At 41.2% G+C, this 11,368-nt stretch overlaps 1 protein-coding gene across 4 annotated transcripts; it reads right to left on the reverse strand.

The window, feature by feature from the left end:
* Positions 1-586: 586 nt before the first annotated feature.
* On the reverse strand, positions 587-7,888 carry LOC135522514 (regulator of chromosome condensation-like). 4 transcript variants are annotated; one of them, XM_064948837.1, is made up of 10 exons: positions 7,764-7,888; positions 6,771-6,902; positions 6,386-6,573; positions 4,940-5,119; positions 2,847-2,943; positions 2,507-2,629; positions 2,209-2,355; positions 1,760-1,879; positions 1,478-1,630; positions 587-1,318 (listed from the first exon to the last, which is right to left on the reverse strand). In XM_064948837.1, exons 2-10 carry the CDS (start codon positions 6,844-6,846, stop codon positions 1,143-1,145), a joined length of 1,260 nt encoding a protein of 419 aa, XP_064804909.1. In that variant the 5' UTR covers positions 6,847-6,902; positions 7,764-7,888; the 3' UTR covers positions 587-1,142. The 4 variants fall into 4 exon arrangements, with proteins under 4 accessions (XP_064804909.1, XP_064804908.1, XP_064804906.1 ...); XM_064948836.1 differs by having other exon boundaries at positions 6,386-6,579; positions 6,771-6,860; positions 7,764-7,887; XM_064948834.1 differs by having other exon boundaries at positions 6,386-6,579; positions 7,764-7,887.
* Positions 7,889-11,368: the final 3,480 nt, after the last annotated feature.

Raw genomic sequence — 11,368 nt, forward strand, 5'->3', positions numbered from 1 at the left:
TTAGATGGTCAGGGCAACCATTAGAGAAGCACAGGAACAGTGTGAAAGCCCCCCTAATAATGTCATAAACTGCTAAATGAAATTTAAAAGTGAAGGACACTGCATATTGCAAACAGAATTGATTGCCCACCCATCAAAATCAAATCCTATCAAAGGAGAACAGGCACTAAACAGTGGGATGAGGCCATGCTCGTCAATTAAGTGCGTAGAAGAGGGACTTTAGCATTTCAAAGCTTTGAGAAAAATGGGAGCTAACTGGGCTTTAAGACGATTCCACATCCTTGAGTCATTAGTCAGATGAAAGCCAGTAGAAAAAATCCAAGGACGCAACATTTCCCTTTTCACTAGCACAAAATTAGCCTGTAGCATTGCTCTCTGCCCCAGAACAATCATTTGCAACTTCAAGTGATTTTAATTTACGTTGGCTGCCTTATATAAATATGTTGGCAGACTGATAGATGTGAGGCTGTTGTACTCAAATCATCACTATGGCCATCTACTAATTGGCCCTCAATGCATTACGAGCACCAACCCCTGAACAAAGTTTGTCATTGCAGTACGCAAACCAAAAGAAAGATCAAAACAGTAAAATTTTACTTTTATTTCCAAGTTGGACCAGCAAATAATTGTGCAAGGGGGTACAGTGAAAAGCTGTCTAAACTACATGGTTCAAGACACCTTAGGCCAGACTTTCAAATGAAAGGACCTTGCTGACAAGAAATACTAGTACTCATCTTACAGATGCCGGGGGGGTATTCTTAAAAGGCTGTGACTTGGGATTTCATTAAAAGGCTCGTCCATTATTTCCCCCACAAACATACCAGACTGGCATCCTAAAGATTCTCATTTAAAAAAATAACTAAGTATAAATTAGATTTTAAAAAATGTGTTTCTCTTGCTTGTTGATCACAATCTACTGAACCACAACAAAAACATTAGGGGATTTTTGCACTGAGCGGAACAGATCAGAGCCCTCTAACATAGACTAGCCCCTTTCCCATCACCACGTTCCCACTCCGGGTTACCTGGCTCAGCACAGGAAGTCACATTCAGCCACAAACCCCTCCCCCACATGTAGGTATTTAACACAGATCCTTCTGGTACAGACCAACAAGGGCAACCTTCCCCTGCCTGAGGATACATCAACTCTCCTGCTTGTCTTTGACCAGTAGGATTGTGTGCTGCCCGCCGCTGGCCACCATCAGTACTATGCGGTTCTCCAGCTGCTTGCCCGTCATCTCTACAGGGCTCCATTCGTCGTCCTCCTCACCTGTGCCAAGCTGGAGGTTAGTGCCCATACCCCAGGCATATGCAGACCCTGCAATAAATACACACATCAGTGGACCATATACAGACACAATGGCCTTGGAGTCATTCCTATCACAATTACACACCATAACGTAGACATGCACAACATCAGCAGGTTAATCCTTTAATTTTTCATAAACCAGAAGAAACACACAAGCAATGACCTCACCTTGTTTGGTGACAGCATAGCTGACCGACGCCCCACAAGCCACCACCTGGGCTAGATCCAGTCCTTCCACAGGCGTGGGCTCGCTCTTCTCCTCTGCCCCCTGGCCCAAACCCAAACGCCCATACTCCGCCCGGCCCAGGCTGTACACCTTCCCTATAGGGGGACAGAGACATCTTCCCAATTTGTGCTGCACTATGCAGTTGACAGATTCTTGAACAGTCCCAAGTTCTGACATAGTTGATCAAGAGTGTTAAAATAAAAGATGGGCCCCAATGCGCTTACCGGCAGAGTCGAGGCAGACTGTGTGGTGCTGTCCCCCTGAGAAGCCAATCCAGTTAATGGTGGAGTTTTTGAAGGAGGTAAGTTTTATTGGAACAAAGCATGTGTTGATGAGTTTGGTCCCTGGAAACAGTACAGAAGTCTATGGTCAGAGTGTGCATAAATAACCAGGTTCCAGCCAACCTTTTTCTATGCAAGTAAAGTACATGTCTGATAAAAAAAAAAAAAAATGGCAATCCCTTTATGCACATACTGATATAACCATATCAAAGTAAAAACGTGCATTATCTTTATAAAGATCTTTAAATTTCCCATGAAAACCTTGCCAAGTGGCTGGAAACCTATAGTTGAAGATGAATTAAGCTCAAATTGGAAGATTAATTTGGAGGATAAACCAAGTTCTGTTACAGTATTTCTGAAAGTTATCAAATACATTTTTATCTAACACTCACCAAGCTGATGGTAGTTTGACAGTCCAAATCCATAGACGTGGCCTTCTTTTGACACAGCAATGGTCATATAAGCCCCACAGAAGGCATCTGTGAAGTGAACCTTGCCCCTAGACTGGACCTTCACAATCTGAGGTATCAGCAACCGCACTGTAAGCATACAGAAACACATGTCCTGTCACCCACATCAGTCAAAACAGAGAATAATGGTGCAGATATCCATTCATCATACAAGTGCTCACACCCAAACTACAGCTGAATGAATACTGTGTCAAAATAAATGGTTTCAGTTGGTACATACACAGCCCTTTCCTGCCCCCTCGGTTGGCAAAGAGCTCCGGCACCCTTCCCAGCTGCCCCTGCTCTCCGCAGCCTGATGTGTAGAGGTCACCGCTTGCTGTCAGCATCACCAAGTGGTCATTACCTGGGGGTCAGAGGTCATGAATATTGTCTTATAACCAGGACAGCATTGAGCAAGAAACTATATGGTAGCTGTAGGACAAACATGCCTCTGACCTGCAGAATAAGGAATCAAGTCAGTTCTAATCATTATATTTTTGTTGAATGTGGTCAAAACCTCCGGGAAAGCAGAAGTTCTGCAGAGAAACCTTAAAGCTTAGGGACAGATCCCCATTTCTCACCTGATGCTATTTTCATCACAGGCCCTTTCATGGGGACCTTGACAGGCACAGTAACCTTCTTCAGAGGCTCTAGTAGACCAATGACTCCACTGTTATCCTAAAGCAAACGGGACAATGTGTGAAATTAGTGAGAATTGCAGGTTACCTTAATTTGGTATGTGATAAGTAGCATATGCTGCTGCTATTGTTTATTATCTGTTACTTCATTCCTAATTATACAGTGCATGTACTGCTGAAGTCGGAAGTTTACATGAAACTCGTTTTTCAACCACTCCACAAATTTCTTGTTGAGAAACTATAGTTTTGGCAAGTCGGTTAAGGACATCTACTTTGTGTATGACACAAGTAATTTTTCCAACAATTGTTTACAGAGATTATTTCACTGTAACACAATTCCAGAGGGTCAGAAGTTTACATACACCAAGTTGACTGTGCATTTAAACAGCTTGGAAAATTCCGTCATGGCTTTAGAAGCTTCTAATTTGAGTCAATTGGAGGTGTACCTGTGGATAAATTTCAAGGCCTACCTTCAAACTGTCTTTGATTGACATCATGGGAAAATCAAAAGAAATCAGCCAAGACCCCAGGGGAAAACATTTTTTGTAGACCCCCACAAGTCTAGTTCATCCTTGGGAGCAATATCCAAACGCCTGAAGGTACCACGTTCATCTGTACAAACAATTGTAGCAAAGTATAAAACACCATGGGACCACGCAGCTGTCATACCGCTCAGTAAGGAGACGCGTTCTGTCTCCTAGAGATGAATGTACTTTGGTGCGAAAAGAGCAAATCATCCCCAGAACAGCAAAGGACCATGTGAAGATGCTGGAGGAAACAGGTACAAAAAGTATCTATATCCATAGTTAAAAGAGTCCTATATTGACATAACCTGAAAGGCCGCTCAGCAAGGAAGAAACCACTGCTCCAAAACCGCCATAAAGAAAGCCAGACTACGGTTTGCAACTGCACACAGGGACAAAGATCGTACTTTTTGGAGAAATGTCCTCTGGTCTGATGAAACAAAAATAGAACTGTTTGACCATAATGACCATCGTTATGTTTGAAGGAAAAAGGGGGAAGGCTTGCAAGCCAAAGAACACAATCCCAACCATGAAGCACGGGGGTGGCAGCATCATGTTGTGGGGGTGCTTTTCTGCAGGAGGGGCTGGTACACTTCACAAAATAGATGGCATCATGAGGGAGGAAAACTATGTGGATATATTGAAGCAACATCTGAAGACATCAGTCAGGAAGTTAAAGCTTGGTCGCAAATGTGTCTTCTAAATGGACAATGACCCCAAGCATACTTCCAAAGTTGCAGTAAAATGGCTTAAGGACAACAAAGTCAAGGTATTGGAGTGGCCATAACAAAGCCCTGACCTTAATCCTATAGACAATTTGTGGGCAGAACTGAAAAAGCGTGTGTGAGCAAAGAGGCCTACAAAGCTGAATCCGTTACACCAACTCTGTCAGGAGGAATGAGCCAACAGTCACCCAACTTATTGCGGGAAGCTTGTGGAAGGCTAACCGAAACGTTTGACCCAAGTAAAAAAAATGTAAAAGGTAATGCTACCAAATACTAATTAAGTGTACGTAAACTTCTGACCCACTGGGAATGTGATGAAAAATAAAAACACTATTATTCTGACATTTCACATTATTAAAATAAAGAGGTGATCTAACTGAATTAAGACCGGGGAATTCTTACTAGAATTAAATGTCAGGAATTGTGAAAAACTGAGTTTATATGAATTTGGCTAAGGTGTATGTTAATGTCCCGACTTCAACTGTACATATCTACCTCATACTCAGTACAGATACCCTGTGTATATAACCAAGTTATCATTACTCACTGTGTATTTATTCTTTTAATGTTAATTTCTATTCTTTCTCTGCATTGTTGAGAAAAGCCCATAAGTAAGCATTTCACGGTTAGTCCACACCTGTTGTGTACAAAGCATGTGACTAATAAATGAATCAAATGGAATACAATTTTAAGGCAGATGCAAGTCAGTTTAAGATTATTTGAGTAACGGAATGGCGCAACAGTTTCCAGGGTGTTTGACAGCGGTTAAACCCTGTCCCCTACTCACCCTGAAGGAGCCCCAAATGTATACTGCACCATCATCTGTGAGTGCAGCTGTGTGACTGTCCCCAGCAGACACCTGAACCACCCTCTCGTCCAGGGCCACCTTCCCTGGCAGCATCTCGGAGCCCTCTTCTGTCGTCTCTCGACCCAGAGCACCCTCATCATTGCAGCCAAACGTGTAGATCTACACCAGTGACAAGCATCTGGTTACTAAGTAATATTTCATTAAAATACGGGTTCCCAGCCCCAGATTAATCTTAGTCCAGCATGTATAGTCACAAAGTATCTCCAAAGTAGGAGTACTGCTCTAGGATCAGTTTTGCCTTTTAAATAAGACTGAGGTGACTTTATCCTAGATCAGCACTCGATGAGCCAGTGTTAATTTTGACAGCCATTTTAGATTTAGCCTTGTAGTCTTAGCTATCAGGCGGTTTAGAAATGTCCTCTTTTGTCGTCATTTGTCACATTTTACTCTACATTTTTTCCCTCATTAAATAATTAATATTTACCTCCAACTTCAATAAATGTTCACATTAAGATAGTAGGCCTATTTGGACAAGGCTATTTCCACATAGCTGGCAACATTGCTTGTGGCAGATTGTAACCAATGCCAGCCATAATTTATCATATTGGCTACAAAGCCTTGCCTACAGGCAGGTTAAACAATTTAACAATACAACAACAACTCATATTTTCTCCCCATCACAACCTTGTGATGTGGGTAAATAACAGTAATCCCCTTTTTTTAAGTGGGAAAACCTGAGCTTTCCAACAACTCCAAAATTATTAATGTACTCCTAACACTTCAGCAAATAGCCTTAGCATTTCCAATCAAGAAAAAGCAACGGTCCTCGCAATTGCCGCATGCGAGAGCATCACAGATGAATAACAGACAACAAAGTAAGACCTTCTGATGTGATCAAAGCAAAAATAGCCCATATGAAAGTAAGAGTGTAAACATTGGTTCTAGTTGAGGTTAGTTACAATTGAAGGGTCCTCAAAAGAGAGGAGTTACTGGAGTGTCCTCCTGGTAGCTGTGTGTGGTAGAGCCAGACAGATCAGCTTAATCAGCCAGCGCAACTGAAAGACCACAGAGGATTGCATTATATTCCAAAGGTATGCATGCTCATGATTGGACACAATCATAAGAGTTCATGGAATTCTCCAAAGGAAAAATATTTTTTCAATAGTTTGTTTTTCTTCAGGGCACCGCATATCGTTATCATCACTTGGTTGTCAGGAAAAATAAGTCATTGACAAGTATTTTTTGAAATTGTTGATGAAATAAAACGGCTCTGAGACAATTCATGAAAACAGGGCCTGAACTAAAAAGCTCTTAGATATTCTCAATTGAGCATGCTTTAAAAGACCAGTAGCATGGTTAATCTGAATTTATGAAATTGGATGCAGTATCTTGACAGTTGAAGTTGGATCTGCCGCCTTCACTCACATTTCCAGTGTCACTGAGACAGACTGTGTGCATGCCCCCTGCCGCCACCTGCACCACACCCTCAGGCAGTGTCACCAGGGCCGGCCTCTTCCTCTCCAGTATGTCCTCTCCCAGACCCAGCTGTCCTACGTCCCCTTGGCCCAGCACTAGAACCAGACCCTTCTCCTCCCCATGGCTGCTGTGGGAAACTGACACTAACAGTATTGTTTAATCCAAACTGTAGTATCTTTATGAAAACAGCAAAATTAACAAGCAGAGACACTGATGAAGATTTTATTTCAAAAGGACTCATACTAGGGTGTGTTCAAGTAGTCGGCTTGACAAAGAGATTGAACATCTCACAATAGACTTCATATTGGCTTAATGGAGTTAGTCCGTGGCTTACCTTTAACTTTCTTAGGATCCTTTACTTCCTCTTGTTTGCTTTCCTTTTGTCTCTTAGGAGCCTTCTTTGCAGGCATGGCTGCAACAGACCCTGCACAAAACTAGTGTGAGAAGACTTGAGGGGGAAACAAGCCTGTAATGAACAGAAAATGACGACTGCATTTAAAATAGCAAACAATTGTTTTAGGAAGGTCATTAGAGGAAGAACTATTCCAGATAACAGTTCCAATACTGGGGTACAGTAATATTGCTGCAGTAGGATATCAATTACAAAATAAATGTGACCTATGAAAGAGGGCAGTGTAGTTTGACTTGAACAGATGTCAGGAACTAGCTATTCATTCAACCAGTTCGGACAGCTGTTCCACAAGTTGTACGTGCAGCGAGACTTGGACTAGAGTAGGGTGGTGTGCAACGTTACGACCGAAAAGGCGCACAACAATAACGTTAGCTAGTTGTTCCCGGCTGCAAACAACCACCCTGTTAACTTTAGCCATGTAGATGACAACGTTACACGTCCCAGGAACATGATGATGGCTATAGCTAGTACTGACCTCAATTGTCGGTACATGTGTTATACTGGTGTAACTTACATTGTTAAAGTAAATACATAACTTCGTCAGCTAGAACTAAGCTAATGTTCGCATATAGGCGCCTGTTACTGCAATGACAACGTTAAGTTATCTAGCTAACATTAGCTGGCTAATATTTGGAAAATTCGTTTGTTTAAACCATAAAGTGTGCTAACGTGTTCGCTATTTTACCAACAAAGCTAGCGCGATCTAGCTACATTTTACACGGGAAGGCTAGGCTAGCTAACAAGTTCAACAGGAGTTGGATAATGTTATCTGAAAGTTAGCTTGCTAGCTGATTCATTGGTACATGGATGAACATAGACTAAACTAATAAAAAATAACAAAACATCTCGTAGTTATTTTAAGATAACGGGATATACGAGTTTTCCCCCAAGTAAAAATATTAAATACCCACATACTTGCATGTACCGTGGATCACTTCGGTAGCTGACAGAAACGAAGCCACACTCGTGCGGTGTACTGTATGCTATCCCAGTCTACAACTGTTCCACACAGAACACGCGCCATCAATTTTTAAAGAGACAGTGGCCGTGTTAGACGTCTGTCTTACTTATTACTGCACACTGTATGTACCATTTAGAACGTACTGTTAAGTAAAAATGAATGCAGTCTTAACGTATGCATAGACTTGACAGAAATAGTAGCAAAAGGTAAATGTTGAACTTTTGTTGCACACAATATCCATTAAAAACAGTTTGACTGCAGAATCGATTATGCTGCAATGGCTGTCAGTCTGATCAAGGTGTTAAAGCTGCACTATACAGAAATCCCTCCGCCATTTCCTAAAATTCAAATAGTTATAATACGCTAATGTGACAAAACAAGCACTTCTAGAGTAGATAATCATTGTACCAGCTAAACCGCTGTGAAATATATTTTCCATAACAAAAAAATATCGTATTGTCAGCTGTTTGAAGCTGATGTACAAAGCTCAAAGTAAAGCAAAAACTAATTTAACAGGAAGCATAGAAATAGCGCACATAAAATAGATCTAGCGCTTCTTTGACTTGCTTTGAATGAGAGAATGACAGATCTATAACTAATATTTCTATATGAATTTGCTCAGTTTGCCCCAAAAGTTACATATTGAAGTTTTAAACTTGCCTGTCACTAAAACAAATACTATCGCCATCTACTGGCTGTGGTTAATCTCCACCACATACACGCGATCTCCTTTTCTTTCCGAGATTAATTTCCTTCTTTCCTAGCGTGTTTTCATTTCCTCTTTTCCTAATTTCCATTCCTTCTTCCGTTCCTTTCCTCTGGTCGTGGTTGATATCTGCCACAAAAAAGGAAACACTTGAGTAAATGTGGGATACAAAGCATATTGATAGCAGGTGCTTCTCTAAAGGAAGCTATGAAAGGAAAGGAAGGTAGGAAAGGAGATAAGGAAAGAGAGCGAGAAAAGGAATCTAGGAAATAAAAGGAAGAATGAAATTAATATAGGAAAGGTAGATAGGGATGGAGGTGAGGAAAGGGATGTAGGGAAAGAAAGGAAGCTAGGAAAAGAGAACAGAGAAAAGGAGCTAGGAAAGGTAAGGTGATAAGGATAGGGAAGGGGGAGAGAACATTTAGGTTGGGAAGGAAGGAAGGAAAGGAGGAAAGGAAAGAATGCTATGAAAGGAGGAAAAGCAAGAATGGAAAAGGAGAGATGATGGGAGGAAAGGAATCTAGGAAAGAAAAGGAGGAGTACACATGTATGTGGTAGGTATTAAGGATCTAAACCTAGGCCACCTAAGCCTACACAGCCCAACCCTAAAGATCCTTCAAAGTCAACTCAGATTGATTGTATTTTAACGAATACCTTGAAGCAATATGTTTATACTGGTGTCTTTGCCCCAAGACATTAGTGACCATTGCCCAGTTGTTTGTGTTAGAGATGTGAGAATACAAAAATCTAAGCCTTGTGTCATCACAGAGAAACTTCAAAAACTTCTGTGAACAGGCTTTTTACACAATCTTTATTTTAGTGACTTTGATTGTATATTTCAGCTGTCCCTGAACCAGATTTAGCTTTGAGCCTCTTTGCAGATGTCTTCAATACTATTGTGGATAATGATAATCCCTTTAAAAAAAATAGGGGTTAAAGGTAAAGGTACACTCTGGAATTATCCGAAGTCATCCATAAAAGAGACACTGGGTCGAGACCAGAAACACAGGCTTCGGCCCAGACTGGCAACTGAGGTGTATCTGCGGGAAGAAGGGGTGCTGACAGTGCTGCAGCACCCCCCCCAAAAAACGATATCAAATATATAGTATATATATACTGTGTTAGCTATATTGATAAATGCTATATTATATATTATTATTTTATTTTTTTAATTCACAAAAGTAGTGCATTGGGCCTTTACTAGTATTAGCTACCAATGAAGAGTTGGGCAACAACGCTGGCCCCCCAAAAATTCAGCATCTCAGCTTTGGCTAAAAGGGTAGTTGTATAATTAAGAACAGTATCTTGCAGGATTCAATAGTTGGAATTGTAAAAGTTGTTGCCCTGTTCCTTTCTCTACAATTGTCTAATTCTAATGGCATCCAGAAAGAACAAAACCCTGTCCTCAACCATTTACATCAAAAGGTGAAAAGTTATGGGCAAAGACACAAAACATCCACATCAAATTAAATATTTTTCTTGATCAAATAACATGGAAAACAAACACTTTTAGTAGTGTAATCATTTACCATTCTTACAAACCACATAAATGTAAATGTACATTACTGTATTGTACATAAACTGGTCATCTAGGTTTGTACCTGTTGACTTTCCATCAACATGAAGAAAAACAATGCACAATACAGTATTTGAGTACATTGAGACATGTAGTGGTTTGTGATTATGTGGCTCAGTTGGTAGAGGAATGAATGCATTTGCAAGGTATTTCAAGAGACTGGAAAACATATACCACGCAATAATTTTTATATTCCAAAAGTATTATCAGATTTGGTAGCCAATCAGTCTGTCCGTTTGTATGTGTGATCCATGAGATCAGAGTTTTCATGTTTTAAGGACCTTGATCCTGTTTACAGAAGCGAATACTTTTTATGTGAAGATGGATGCTGTATATAACTATTAGTTTTAGATCTCAGTCTCTATTTTACTTGTACAAATATTTCAGATTGAGAAGGCCTTTATTTTTTTCTTCACCTTTCTGGAGTTGGATTTTGCGTGTCAGGACCGTCATCTGCGCGCAATACCTACTACGTGGGCGCAGGTGCGCACTGAAAGCTTGGAGCCGAGAAGCGGTTATCGAATTGGAAAACCTACCTTGTTCTACACGTCTACTGGTCGTTGCACACCTGTGCTGAAATACCTCTAAAAACCGGCATTATGTATCGGTTACTGTTGCCTTCTCTTTATTCAATGCCATCCCGGATTAAATAGGCTGAATGCTTTATGCCATACAATTTGCAAGCACTCCGACGATACCCTCATGTCAATACCACCAGGAATTTGGTGTCTCTCTGCAATTACATTTCTACCATTCTCAAACGCAACTGGACCTACACTTGATGGCATACTTCCAAAATCTCAAACTATTTAATTACTTTTTTTTCTGTGTCGAAAGACAGTTCGTTTTATTGACATTTACATTACATTTAAGTCATTTAGCAGACGCTCTTATCCAGAGCGACTTACAAATTGGTGAATTCACCTTCTGACATCCAGTGGAACAGCCACTTTACAATAGTGCATCTAAATCATTAAGGGGGGGGGTGAGAAGGATTACTTATCCTATCCTAGGTATTCCTTGAAGAGGTGGGGTTTCAGGTGTCTCCGGAAGGTGGTGATTGACTCCGCTGTCCTGGCGTCGTGAGGGAGTTTGTTCCACCATTGGGGGCCAGAGCAGCGAACAGTTTTGACTGGGCTGAGCGGGAACTGTACTTCCTCAATGGTAGGGAGGCGAGCAGGCCAGAGGTGGATGAACGCAGTGCCCTTGCTTGGGTGTAGGGCCTGATCAGAGCCTGGAGGTACTGCGGTGCCGTTCCCCTCACAGCTCCGTAGGCA

This window comes from Oncorhynchus masou, chromosome 30 (assembly GCF_036934945.1).
Source record: "Oncorhynchus masou masou isolate Uvic2021 chromosome 30, UVic_Omas_1.1, whole genome shotgun sequence".
In the NCBI taxonomy this organism is placed as follows: domain Eukaryota; kingdom Metazoa; phylum Chordata; class Actinopteri; order Salmoniformes; family Salmonidae; genus Oncorhynchus; species Oncorhynchus masou.

What these genes read in the sequence shown, in the direction of transcription:
- LOC135522514 (XM_064948836.1), bottom strand. Translation starts at nt 6,846, where the DNA reads ATGCCTGCAAAGAAGGCTCCTAAGAGACAAAAGGAAAGCAAACAAGAG. An exon ending in ACATTTGGGGCTCCTTCAGG is followed by an intron (nt 2,944 to 4,939) that starts GTGAGTAGGGGA and finishes CGTTTGCTTTAG; the next exon opens with GATAACAGTGGAGTCATTGG. An exon ending in TGTGATGAAAATAGCATCAG is followed by an intron (nt 2,630 to 2,846) that starts GTGAGAAATGGG and finishes TCTGACCCCCAG; the next exon opens with GTAATGACCACTTGGTGATG.